The sequence below is a fragment of the Dermacentor silvarum genome, chromosome 4 (genome assembly GCF_013339745.2).
Source record: "Dermacentor silvarum isolate Dsil-2018 chromosome 4, BIME_Dsil_1.4, whole genome shotgun sequence".
Lineage (NCBI taxonomy): Eukaryota > Metazoa > Arthropoda > Arachnida > Ixodida > Ixodidae > Dermacentor > Dermacentor silvarum.
The window spans coordinates 30,778,871-30,792,940 of NC_051157.2; the positions used below are offsets into that span (position 1 = coordinate 30,778,871).

The 14,070-nt window shown below is 46.1% G+C and overlaps 1 protein-coding gene across 1 annotated transcript in view; it reads left to right on the forward strand.

Annotated features, from left to right (window-relative positions):
- Positions 1 to 13,826, forward strand: part of LOC119448063 (E3 ubiquitin-protein ligase CCNB1IP1-like) — a 20,560-nt gene extending 6,734 nt beyond the window's left edge. The window contains exons 2-9 of the mRNA XM_037711554.2: positions 3,641 to 3,724; positions 4,777 to 4,792; positions 5,224 to 5,283; positions 6,543 to 6,613; positions 7,673 to 7,850; positions 11,708 to 11,728; positions 11,852 to 12,043; positions 13,600 to 13,826. Coding sequence (XP_037567482.1) covers positions 3,662 to 3,724; positions 4,777 to 4,792; positions 5,224 to 5,283; positions 6,543 to 6,613; positions 7,673 to 7,850; positions 11,708 to 11,728; positions 11,852 to 12,043; positions 13,600 to 13,676 — 678 coding nt within the window. The 5' untranslated portion in view covers positions 3,641 to 3,661 and the 3' untranslated portion in view covers positions 13,677 to 13,826. The remainder of the gene's footprint in view (positions 1 to 3,640; positions 3,725 to 4,776; positions 4,793 to 5,223; positions 5,284 to 6,542; positions 6,614 to 7,672; positions 7,851 to 11,707; positions 11,729 to 11,851; positions 12,044 to 13,599) is intronic.
- The last annotated feature ends 244 nt before the right edge of the window (positions 13,827 to 14,070 follow it).

Below are 14,070 nucleotides of genomic sequence, written 5' to 3' on the forward strand. Positions count from 1 at the left end.
ATTCTGGCTCGTCGAGCATTCGGTCTTGTTGGCCATTCAGGCTCTGGGTCGTCTCATGGAGACCTCCTAAACCTCAATGCGCGGGACGCGCATGCGCCGTCGATACCGTCAGAGCACGACGACGGCGGCGCGAATGCGCCTTGTGGTGTGCATACATTACTATCGCACAAAAACGTGCAGCACTGGCAGAGTGACTTATAGGCGTCTTCTACCACGAGAGGCCAGTGGCGCACCGACGGGGGCGTTTAGGGGGTTGTAACCCCCCCCCCCCCCCCCCCCCCCTCGCGTCCAGCCCCAACAGTCCAACGTTCAGTGCTCTGTTCACATTGTCATTACAATTCAGGAGGTAGCTTGAGGTCGAATTTTCCTGAGTAAAAAAAACACTCTATCATTGTCTCGTATTTATGCAATCACTCTTATGTTACTTTGAGTAAAATGCTGAATAAGTATAGTCAACATCCTTGTTGTCATTATTATTATAATTATTAGGCCTTTTATTTGCTGTTGGATCCCTCTGGCTAAAGCAAGAAAATTGCATTTTATGCCAAGTACTTCCTCCCCCCCCCCCCCCCGCACCACGAAAATCCCCCCCCCCCTCCCCCTGGCAGAGATCCTGGGTGCGCTACTGCACGAGGCCACCACATGCATGGTCTGCAGTATCTCGTCTCCGCTATAGCTGTGCCTCATGACGATGCCGAAGTCGTGCCCTCTTTTAGGGCACGCATGCAGCATGTCTGCAGGAAGTGATCACACATTACGGGACTACACGCCGTGTGTAATGTTTTCGTCGACGAATGGCTGCACCGCCATGGTGGAGCTTTCGCTATGCAGGAAAAGTGGACTAGGTTTTCAAAAGATCCATTGTGGACTTATATTGCACCATGCATATTGGATTTGGGGCATGTGAAAACACTGCATGCACATGATGTAAGGGCTTTTGTCTCATATAGTGACGTTTCCGGGATACATGCAACCAGTGGTAATGGATACAGTTTATCAGCACACATCTTCAGCAGATGTAAACGCAGATATCCGTAAGAAGTTTCATATATGCTTGATGTTTCAGCAAATGACTCAGATGTGGCCGGCTGGCAAGAACACCCGATAAATGTGATTAATACTTATCGGGATGGCCCTTGAAAGCTTTTTTTCTTTTTTTACGACTGGTACGGCCCTAAGTTCTCCCCGCCTTTTTTTTTTTTCTTGCACAAAGCAGGTTAATTTTTCGATGACGATAAATTTTCCAAGGAAAAAAAAAAAAAGACTGCCGTTAGAATAATGTAGATTGGCATATCACCACTAAAATTACAATCTTTCTGAGTAGATAAATGGATATCGGGGAAAATAGAGCTGGTCGGGCTGTAAAGTTTTCAACACCCCTGTAAATTTTTTATTGAAAATGAAACAAAGATGTAGTCAGCCTATAATCATCGGTACCTAAATAATGAAGTGTGTGTTTTCACAAACATTTGCGTAAACTACGATAAAAATCTGAAGCATACAATGTGTGAGTTATACAGTGCAAACAGCTCATCCTTTTGCAGGCGAGCTTAATACTTGTCGTCCTGCCCTTGTACTTATGCTTGCGTGAGAAACAGTGATGTCACATGACAACCACCAATTATCAGGGCTGGAAGAAAAAAAAAACTAAGACGAAGCAGCTAACTACAAATACTAAAATTGCTCAAGCTTGTCACTAGGACAGCTCCGCGGTCAGAGCGCGCGGGTTTCATACAGCTGTCACTGAGCCATTGTACGGATTGAAGCGTACTGTGGTAACGACCTTTTATACCGGGTGTTTCACTATACGAGTTCGAAATTCCTTATAAATAGGAAAGATGGGATAATTAAATAATTTCTTCTGGATGGCTCTTACCCCGGAGTCATACATTAGCAATTCACTCTATGTAGTAAATAAACGAGTAATTATGTAAATTAAACGAACTATAGCTGTTTAACCAAAATAGTCATGCGATTGATCCAAACGTAAGACTTGAATCGCGCCATCCGAGAAGCCCGTAACCGTTTCCAGAAATGCGAATAGTTGACGCTGTCAATTTTTGCAGAGTGATGATTTCCAGACTTCACACAAAAAGGCGAAACTGAACAGCTGAGGAGCGCAACTGTGACGTCCCTACTAGACGCCCATGAGGGACGTAACTGCTTGCGCTTCACTTTTGGGTGACCGTGAAACGACTGAGATCGCGGCTTGGTACGGCCGGTCGCTTGATGCTCGCCCACCAGTGAGGCACAATCAATCAGGCCACTCATGGGCGCCTACTATGGGCGTCATAGGTGCGCTCTTCGGCTGTTTAGTTTCGCTTTTCTGTACGATTTAGATTTGTAACGTCTCTATATTGAAATAAATAAATAAATAAATAAATAAATAAATAAATAATAAATAAATAAATAAATAAAGAAAGAAAGAAAGAAAGAAAGAAAGAAAGAAAGAAAGAAAGAAAGAAAGAAAGAAAGAAAGAAAGAAAGAAAGTCCCAATTGCCTTAAGCATTATAGGCGTGTGGAAAACCCTCTATCTCCTTTCTCTCTCTTTTCATCCCTATACCCCCTTCCCCCAGTGCAGAGTAGCAAACTGGACGTGCGTCTGGTTCTTCTATTTCTCTCTCCTTCACTCTAGGGGCATTGGTTGTTTGTGTCATCGTGGGTGGTTCCCCAGGAGACGATGGCCTGGTCCGTCTTGATCTTAGGCGAATTCGGCAAGCTTCGCCCATAGATGGGAAACATCTTCCTGATTGATGTGGCGAGGTCAAATTAAATCATTCAATTTGGCTGGATGGAGATCTCGAGCTATTCCGTCCATGATGCATTTGCAGATTATCTCGTGTTTAGGACAATCCCACGTCACACGTCCTGCATAGTGGCTTGTTGATGGCATGCTGTGCACATTCCTTCGTTTGGCTCGTCAGCAAAGAAGATATGTCTCTTGTGGGGTGACATCACTGTATAGGGGGTCAGCCTTCTCACAAGTACCTGCGTTTCTCGTGGTAGGTATACCTCAGACTTTCCGGGAAATTAACATCGCATTGCGATTACCTCTCCTCTCTTGCTCTGCGAAGCGCGGATTGGCGGGTGGGTGAAGATGGGCAAGGTATATCCTTTGCATTTGGCATGGATTATCATCTAAGAGGATCGTGCCTGCCTGTCTGTCCATTCATTTCCTATTCGTTTCGCGCGTACCGGTGCCCACTTGGCCTGAAAATATCACCCCACAAAAACTAACAACGTCAACTTCTCGCATTTTTGGAAATGATTACGAGCTCCTTGGATAGCGCGCTTCAAGTCTACCATGGGGCTCATCACATGACTCTTTCGGTTAAAAAGTTAATTAGTCTACTTAGCATAATTACTTGCCTAATTACTACATTGAGCCATTTTCACATGTATGACTCCTTCGTAAATGCAATCAAGAGGAGAGGAAATAGTTTAATTATCTCATCTTCCCTATATTCAAGAAATTTCGAACGCATTTCGTGAAACACCTAGTATCGAGCGCTGGATTTGGTCACACTGAGAGCGCGCGCGCTGCAAAAGCGCTGATGCACGAATGCTTGTGCGACGAGATTTCCATGCAAGGCATTTTTGCTGATAAACGCGGGTTTTCGTTTTTTGTTTCTTACGCAGGAAACCTACGCTGACAATCGAATGGCGAATGCACTCACGTGCAACATGGCCAAGTGCCGAAAGAAACTGACCACCGTTGCTTGGGTTTGTAATGCCTGATTGCACACATTCGATGCCCTCCGCAGCACTCCATCTTCCTTTATTTATTTGGGATCTGATAAAAAAATAACGTAAGAATGTACGGAGGGCGTCACATTGAAGGAGGGTTTACTATTGAAGAAATCTTGGCAAAGCTGTAAGGCTAGTAATTGTCTAATTTTCTTATTAACAACCTTAAAATAGCAGCTAATCAGTCGATGTGGGCACCTATAGTGGTTAATATGACGCAAATTCCAGACCATAGAGCCTTCGAGATTAGGGGGTCACCAGCGCTTCCAAATGTCGGAGGTCATGCTACACTGACTAGTCCTAAAACACCTCTATACACGTTTCCGCCGACCAGCGGTGGAACGCGGATGAAGGGGCTTTAGCTACAGATACCGAACAGAGAGTTTTAGCTTGTTCGGTATTCCGGTAAACGCAGGCAGAATGGACGTTTTACCGGATGGGCGGGGTAACGTTGGGGTGGAGTTAAGGCGTAAACGTGAATGGCTAAAGTGGTGCAGCCACCTGGTGGCGCAGAGCTCAACCAGACAAACACAGCGCTAATATTGCAGTAACCAAGTAGATTCTTTTTCGTTGCTGTTCGAAATTTTCGCAGTGGCGTAAGTGTGTCACGATTCAGCGCTGCCGCAAATTCACATCGTCAGTGAAGCAGAATACACTCTGTTGGTGCAATATCAGCTCTGTGTTTGTCTGGTTCAGCTCTGCGCCACGAGGTGACACCACCTGTCAAGCTGCTTACGTTTACGCCTCTCACCTATCCGATAAAACGCCCAGTCAGTCCGCCTGCGTTTGTCGAACCGGCTAATTTCCCCTTCCGTCCGCCGTTTTAGTGCTGTTACTCGAAATGCCTATTTTTGCGACACTTTTGTGATGGATCTACTTGTATTTCAAGCTTAATATTTTGCATGGAAGCTGCTCTATATCTGAATTATCCCGAAACTAGGCTTTTTATATGATACAGAATTTAAATGTGTTATTCCTCGTGTTATTTTTCTTAAGATCATAATTTTTTCCCGTTAATTGCTTTTCAGGTCACTTCCTGCTCTCGTATCCTTTCTTGTGCTGCCTTAAGAAAGTGACCTCTTATTGGACGCGCCACAGTGGCCTGTGTGAGTCGGTCACTAAAGCGGTAAACACAGCAGAGTACGGACTGGTCAGACAAGTTCACTTGCTTGTGTACATCGTATGCAACGACTGTTTGTTTGAAGATGAATGGCTTTGTTTAGGTTGATTATATAGCTTGTATTTAGCGTTTTACTTGTGTATGTAGTGTTACATTGTTCTTTTTAATCGTTTTCGACTGAAGTGGAAGTGCATTTTGTTCCCTTCCTAGTTAGACGGTTACGTCATTGTAACTGTTGTATTTTATCTGCATTCAACAACATCTACGTTTAGCCGACATGTGAAAGGAAGAGAAAGCATCGCTAATAGTGCGCACCATTCGCCTGTGCCTCCTTGACTGCTGATGACGCACGCAGATGTGTTTTGCGAGGAAGACGCTTCACGGGAGCTGGCCGCTCGCCCCGTCTGTCCAGCGTGTACGTTTTTCCACCGAGCTGTAAATATACGTACCTATAACACTGTAGCAGAATTGTGCCCTTGGAGATTGACCCTTTTACTGACATGTTGAGTGAGATAGGATGACTAAAACGATAATTTCATCAACTTTACTGCTTTTATTTGTGCTTTCGGCAAGAGTCTTATATGTGTTTCATAATCCCGGATGGGCTTTGGTAACTATACTTAAAGCGCGGGATTTCAAGCGCGAAGGCAAGAAACCGGCTCGAATGGACGGGCATGGACAAGTGATAACTTCCAAATGAGCTTTAAGGCGGAAAACAATATGCAAAATGAAAGAGTGAGGGGGGGAGCAAAGTAGCGTGCCCACCACTGCGCTATACGGCACTACGATGCTTTAGTAGGCTTCGCCACCATAAATATATGTATTGCGGTGAAACTGTTTAGCATGCAAAAACAAAATAATACTGGCAAACGGTGGCCTGAACAGAGCAGCTGAGATTATAATGTAGCGGGCAGCGAATAATTTCCAGGGCCCCCAGGGGCAGAGGGGGGATCAAAGCTGGAACCAGGATGGTCCATGGGTTGGTGCCGCCGAGGTCGAAGTGTGCCAAGGGGTGTTTCCATGCAAGATCGACTGTCCTCAATAGTGGACAGTCGATCTTATATACACTCCCCGCAGGCGAAGGTGGAGGCGAGCCTCCAACCCATGGACCAGTCCGGGTTCCAGCTTTGGTGTCCCCGTCGCCCCTTTGGTGTGCTGGAGGCGCCGCCAAAGTACACGAATTAATGACACGCTATTCACACTTGGTACTTGCGCAATTTCTCACTTCCCTTTACCGCAATACACTATGTATGCTTGACCGCCACACGTTGTGTATATTTCACTGCATCACGCCACTGTATGGTGGTAAAGCCATTACGGAACGCGTTTAAGATTGTTGTCACGCTTTCTTTACATCGGCGACTATTGACCTTTCTTCCGAGCTATTATACCACGGCGACAGTGTCAGCGAACGTTTGCTGAACAGAAATGTCGCTGCAGATTAGATGGCGACTTGCGACACACAATGCTACAAGAAGCATCTCAAATGAACAATTCAGGCGCTAATTCAGATTTAGTGTTTGAAGAAAGGCTGAAAAAGAAGGGGGATAGGATAACCTATTGGTTTCAATTCTGTTAGGACATTTATAAACTTGCAGCTTCGTGTGTTTTTTTTTCTTTCTTTTTTTTTCTTTTTACATCCCTGCTATTCGATTCTTTCTGCAACTCCTCCAGGCGGTGTTCAACTGCCGGGAAAGTTTGACTTGGTGCGCGTGGACGTCGACCCTCCAGAGCACTTTCGAACGGTGAGCACAGCGCTTCGTCTACAGGAAGATCAGAAGTATAGCGAGTGAATGCAACCATTCTTCCAAGGAATCATTCTTTGAGACAATTATTCTTAGTTAAGAAGCTTCGTAGTTCGGCTTCTCCCCATATACTCACATTTAGGACACAGAAATACATCAGCACCCGTATGCTTAGAAGATAAAAGAAAATAAAAGAAAAGAAAAGAAAAGAAAAGAAAAGGGAATGTCTGTCAGTGATGGCTGGATTTCGCCGTTCAGTGTTCAGTGGCTGAGGCGTCGATTAGAGTTCATTGAATAATCGGTTACGTCAATTTTACGAGCGTAACTTTTTAAGAAACAGCGAATCCAAACGCTGAAATATGCCGTAGGAACACCGAAAGCTCAAATCGATCGACTAACCAGTGAGACTGTTTTTTTCTAAACAACCGCGCTCTCTTAATCTTAGTGCCGCTACTTCTCGGCACAAGCGGGGATGAATATTCTTATCACTTCGATGCTATATTAGGTATTAATACTGCACGACGACGCGGCTAAGGGAGCTCTGCCAGATCCTGTACAAGTGCCTTATTTGTTTGTCTTTCTTCCGTAATACAAGTACAGTCTTTGCCAACAGAAACGAAGCAACTATGGACTGAATGAGTGTTGATTATAATCCGAACGCTACCGAGACTTTACTATGACTGCTGACCGATTAAATTATACGCGACACTATAAATATCTAGAGAATGAGGACGGTATAGTTCGCCTCCCTCTCCAGACCTTACGTGGTCTAGTTCGTGCATGTTTATACCAGAAAATCGCGACGCAAGCGATGGGGACAGCGACGATGAAGATCTTCATCGTTATTGCCCACTTTGCTAGCACAACTTTTTTTTCTGGTTCAGAAATTCGAACAGTTTGAATACAACGGAAGGTCAACCATAGACGTCTCCAAACCAACTGCTGTCATGCGCTCAGTGGCTTCGTTTCTTTCGACAAAGTCTGCATGTCTTGACTGTGTGTGTATACTAACATGCTCTTGGGGGGATTGTGGTGCACTTGGTTATCGCACCCCTGAAGATGGTGCTGGCTGGCTACAGCCCGGAGATCATCATGGACGCGTGCTCGCGTGCCCTGGCCTTCTGGTCGTACCAGATGGCCCAGCAGGGGTCCTGCCTGGAGGCCTCCCTCGAGCGCAGCCGCCAGAAGGCCGCACAACTGGAGCAGGCTGTCGAGAGGACCACCCGGGAGTGCAGGGGTGTGTATAGTTATGAACTATTGCATGGTGGGGTGGGAGGGGGGATAAACAGCGCTCAGGATGACGCGGACTTGGTAAATAAATGGGCGTAGCGAGCGAATTTCTTTCTCTGACGTCACCTAAGTTTATTGCCTTTTTCGGGAGGCACAATATGATTGTTGGTTTTAAGGCATGCCTGATTTCTAAGCCAATGTCCTCCTTTGCACTGCTGATCCGTTACCGTGCAACCTTACCAACACTCCCAACTTGCTGCACTAATGAAATGAGCTATTGCCGGGGAGAGGGACCGGAGGACAGTGGGACGAAGGCTTACTCTTCGTGAAAATCTTAGACGGAGTTCTGGGAACCGAGAAGTAATGCAGTTCTGCTTGACACTGCTGGTAATATTTAGACCACTTTCGCAGATATCGCCTTCTCGGCGTGCTAATTGAGTAATGCCAGTCCAGCGGGTGTGACGAATGGAACGGCGTGCCCCTTCCTACTATCACCGCTACCGTATTTGCTCTCGCAACGCCCGCGCATGGAGTACAGCCACATTTTGTATAGGGTGCCGACGGAGTGAGCTCGTCAAACTGCAGGAGCAGTGAAAATGGAGGGCGACGAGGATGACTAAACAATACCGTTGGTATACTCCGTCGACACAGCATTCTGAGCAACGTTTGAGGCGTCGGTGAGAAGCCAGAGCCTGACTCGTGCAAATCCGTGCAAAAATATTGAAAAACGTGCGGGCTATGAGCAGGCGGTGCGAATCGGTTGTATCACAGAAGCGGCACGGTAAACTGGTTAGGAAATAAAGGGCCTAGTGGTATACCGTTTTGTGGCATGGAGTACGGCTTGTGTCAGTACTGACGGCTTCGACGATTGCTTGTGTGCTACCATACTGCCGGAACTGTAGAGATGGGTGCTCTATTTTCGGTCGTTCTTTCTTCTCTCTCTACCTTTCTTTTTTTTTGTTGTTGTTGTTGTTGTTGTTGTTGCACGCGCTTAAGCGCAATTCGGGGATGTTTCACGTGGCTTGAGCAGCGCTTTCCTGCCGCTTTGTGCCTTTTAATATGGGTAAGAATAGATACCTTCGAGCATGCGGGAGTGCTGGTCTACGGCCAGCTTGCCGTTCTAGAACTTACCGCGGTTGCTCACAGTCTATCTCGCTTTCTGCTCAAAACCCGCCGCGGTTGCTCAGTGGCAAAAAAAAAAAAATTATGCGGTTTTACGTGCCAAAACCACGATCTGATTATGAGGCACGCCGTATAGTGGGGGACTCCGGAAATTTGGACCACCTGGGGTTCTTTAACGTGCATCTAAATCTAAGTACACGGGTGTTTTCGCATTTCTTATCGAATTTTCTTATCCCCGTTATAGTCCTACTCTAATGCATTTCATTCGACGCTGCATGTAACTTAAATAAATAAATAAATAAATAAATAAATAAATAAATAAATAAATAAATAAATAAATAAATAAATAAATAAATAAATAAATAAATAAATAAATAAATAAATAAATAAATAAATAAAATCCACTCAAGAGAATCCGCCCACATCCTATAGAAGCAACAGCAGCGCCAGTGCATCAAGCTCACACGACCCCTGTTTGAGACCCCGCACCAGAGGCACATTGCCCACATATAGCCCGCGGAGCTCTCGGGGGCGGCCTGCGTAGCCCGGCTGAGTGCAGATCTCAGCAGGGCTTGAAATCAGCCATTGGAAATCACTGAAAAAAGTTTTGCTATTTCGCAGCTCATATATGACCGGCGCACCTTCCAAACCATTTACGGATGGTGTCTTCATAAAGAAGTGCCTGCTAAAAGTACGATATGCTGTTTGTCACAGCATAAAAATGACTTTTGAGAAGGTTGGCCTTTCGCAAACACTGTCGCTGAACGTGTTAACGAAATCAGTGCTGGACATCTAAAGTGGTCGCAACAAGTTGGGCCGCAGGTTTGTCGCGCTTAAAGTCTCTGTGGTCGAGAGCGCCGACATTATAGACAACGCTCAGAGTGCCATTTTCGTCAGAGGTGTTGACGGAAGTCTCAACGTCACAGCGCACATTCCCAGCATTGCGAATATCCTCCATGTTTGGAAGTACGTACGTATTTGTGTGAGAAGCTGTTCTCTGTGATGAACGGGAACAAGTCGTCGGCTGCGCTCAGAAATGGCTTCGCACGTGTCCAGTTCGTCAAAAGGATCGCGCAGGCGCAGGATTTAGCGGCGGACATTCCAGTCTTAGTCGCTGAAGCGTTGCCAGGTATCAAATCAGCGTCTGTGAAGGCAGCAAAGTGTCAATCGATGACAATAAAACGTGTTTTGAGTTTTTTTCTTTAGTTTTTTTGTTTTTGTTTTTTGGCCAGCAACCTCCCACCGTCAAACTTCGACCACGAAAACGGGCGAAAGAACCAAAAAAAGCTATTCGCGTTAAAAGACAAAAATGCATCTCACTTCACTGCACAATCTTAGATAATAGCATGCAACTCACGTAAGAGAGAGAAAAAAAAAGCAAGAATATGAGAAGGAGAGCAAGACAGAATATCAATTTCATTAACAATAAGTTCATTTAATAACATTGGTAGCCTAGAGCGCGACATTTGCGTTCCGCAGTTACTGCGCGAATGTGGTGAGTGCCAATGCTTTGGATTTCTGGAAAGGAGCTTCGTACTGATTTAAATGAGCCGTACAGTTAATGTAGCTTATTTTTCTTTACTGCTCATTTTTATACGCAAGTACTAAACGATACTTTAAGAGGGCCTTGATCTTGCATGTCTTAAGTTCATGAAATAAAGATGCTGAACAAAAATTACATTGGGAATCACAATTGAAACGTCTGCGAACGTGGCGATACGCGCGACGTTTGATCACACGTCAGGCATATGTGAGTGAAAGTTAATCTTACTTTCATTAGGTTACTGTGTATTTATTATAGTACAGTATATCTAGTTTTAGCACTGTATAACAGCGTAGTACACAGTGCACGTACACAGTGTTACACAGTAGCAGTAGTGCTAGCACTGTTCAGTATAGTATTACAGAGTAGTAGTAGCGCTGTCTCTGTCGCTTATAGACTACATGGTTCCGTCTTTTGCGCTGTTTGATTCCCTTCAACATCCGCAAACCAGCCCAGTTCGAGCACTCCTGTAGTAGTATTAGTATTTGTATTACTCTACTTAGGGTGTCCTAGCTAATGTTAGCCAAGCTGTTCAACGAAAAAGAAATATTTAAAAATACGATACAGGATACAATTACCTACGGTGTTTGATCGTTAAAGTTCTGACGACCGAACACCGTAGGTCTTAAAATTATATCATGCAGCGTGTTTTCTAAAGCTTCATTTTTCGTTGACCAGCTTGGCGAACATTAGCTGGTACACACGGTAGACTATACACTAACGTTCTAGACATCTGCACGCGCTATGCTGCCTCAAGGGCTACTCTAAAATCTGTTTTAAGTTAATATAACAGGTCCTTTAAGCTTTACCATTTACCTTGGATCAGTGCTTGTAGTGGTGTGCGCGCAACTAAGGTGCTCTTAGCCTTCCTCTAAGCAGTACTTAATACTGTGTATGTACTTAATACTGTGTAGCTTGCATATGTGTACTTGCGTTGTGCGTGTCTACTATGCCATTTCGTGTGTCATTCTCGTCAGCTGGAGTAGTTTGCTGGACGAATAGCCAGGCAAACATCTCCAGCATCAATTAATAATTGTTTATCTATATATAATAAAGAAAATTGTCCATCCGTGTGTCTCTGCTTTTCTGCAGTATCCTATTCTTTGTGCCTGTTCGAACATTTCGCTTTACATTCCCTCGTATGTGCAATGCTAAAACTCTCCAATTGTTTACCTGCGTCAACATGTTTCCTCCTTCAGCTCTGAAGGAACACTTGCAGGGTAAGTGATGCGGCGGTAGATTTGCTTGGACCGTGGCTGGCGCCGAGGCTGGCGCCGAGGCTGTTCCATTCCTCTGCGACAAAACTACATCTCCTGCCCTCATCCATGCTGGCGGTGGTTTAGTTGCTGAGAGCGAGAACGCCAAGCTGCGCCAGTACACCGAGGACCTGAGTAACCAGCTCGAGCGGCGTCATGGAGCGGCAGGTGTGGGGGGAGGTGTACGAGTGCCTTCAGCCTCTGCCGCCGCCGCAGCTCCCACTGGTCCGCCGCCTGAACCGGCACATCTGGACGCTATGTTCACGGCCGATGATCAAGGTCTGTGTAGGCTTCTTTCTTTTTTAACAGCGAAGCTGTTCTAGCTAACCGTAAAAAGTGGCGCCTGCTGTCGCAAAACCTCGCCGAGCTATGGCGTCACTGCGTTGCCTAGCAACCACCTCGCGGAGAGGCGTGTGCCTCGCCTCCTCTCCGTGCCGTGCACATGTTGCCTTGACAGGCAGACAGGGGACGTTAAGGAGAGGGAAGGAGAGCATGCGCGCGGCGCGCGCAACCGGGCAACGCGCAGATACGGTGGCCACCGTAGCGCAGAGCTGCTGCCGACGCCGCCCGCGTTGCCTAGCCGCGCATGCGCCGATGTAGTAGCGATGAAGTCACCTCGCGTTGCCTTGTAACCGCCGGCGCAGGTGCGCGCTCGCTTCGCCCGACACAGACACGGCTCCTGCCTGCCTGCCTGCCTGCGTTTGTGGCATAGGAACGCTGGCGCTCGTAGTCGCCAATGCGTCCAGCGCTAGTCACGCGAAATGTCGCGAAAGGGAAGGTACCTCCGAAATGATCGCTCAAGAATACCTCGAGTAGCAGCCAGTAAGACTTGAGGATTGACACTTTCGCTGTGCCTAAGCTTTGCACGACCGAGTGCAAACTTGCGCGTTTCTTTTTTTTTTTTTTTTTTTTGCAACCATGTTGAATGACTCTGGTCCGTGTTTCAGTGGAAGGACTCACTCACTCACAGCACGTTCGTCAAAAGAAAATCTTTATTTAGCATGAATTCAAGACATACATTACGAATTGCGTCGCTATTTTTTTGCACACTGTAACGTTATGGCAGCCAGGTTCGCGCTGCGCTCGGCGGCGAAATTCGGAAGTGACGTAAGGTACAGCAGCAGCGCGTCGAATGCCACTACTGCTCGCCTCATCAAAATTATTGGTTACAATAATTCATCCTCTCTCATCAGCTCTTCATCACTGTTGCCTTCGTCATTATCTTCGCCTCCATCGTTCTCCCGGCCTAGACGATGTCGTCAGCTTGGAGCAGATCATCACGTTGGTTAAATGTACAAGAAGGCGGGGTTCCAGTACCTCTCTGGAGTCCGGACCCTCCTGCATGTTGGCGCTTCAAACGTGGCATTGAGGCACCTAGGCGCTTTCTATGTGCACAGCCGCTCTGTGGCGGCTATGGAGGGTAGCGGCACCGACGCTATACCTTCGTTCACTGTAAAGCAACAAATCAGCCCTCGGCGACGCCTATATTCCTTCGTTGTACAGGCAGATTTGTTGCAGTGGTCTCCGTTGTAGAGGTTTCACAAAACGCATGGCAGATAGGAATTCGGCTGAAGCCTGGAACATATGAAAACCTTTGTTATACAGGTTATTTCGTTGTAGAGGCGTTCGGCTATAACTGACTGATCAATTGCATGCTATTAATATGTTGAAGATATCAGAGATTAAAAACATTGTCATTTGCGTGTACAATTAATTGCACACGTTACCCACTTGCGTTTTGATGAAAATTGGAAAGGAATTTCCACGTATACGTTGTGCACGCGAGCTGATTGCGGTCGAACCTGCTGAGCCTTTCTGTGGTCCGTTTCTTGCAGGTGGCTTCTTCTTTCGGCCGGTCCAGAATTCGCGTCCCGTGAGACAAACCAAGCCAGCCTGCTTCGATCACCAGTGAAGATTTGGTCTTACGGCTTTTCACCTTGTTCAACGCGACGGGAACGTTCAGAATGAATCGATTGGTGTAATTCTTCAAGTGGATTCTCGTGCGTGCTCTTCCTGATAGTTACGAGGATGCGTAATCCTGAAGTGACATTAAAGATAAAATAAGTTGGGTATTATTAGTAAATTACACTTATTCAATAAAAAAAAAGCCATTGTTACCCAGAGAGGATGTGTTATAAGCGAGAAAAGACGCTAAGGCGAAAGGTGAGTAGTGGCGTCGCCTTGAAGTTGCCGCCCCAACTCGCCGTTGCGTCAAGGATTTCAACGGCGTGTCGGTGCTTAGGTCTAGTTAATTTTTTAATGGTAAATATGGACTACTTTGTATTCTAAGAAAGCCAAAAACTGAA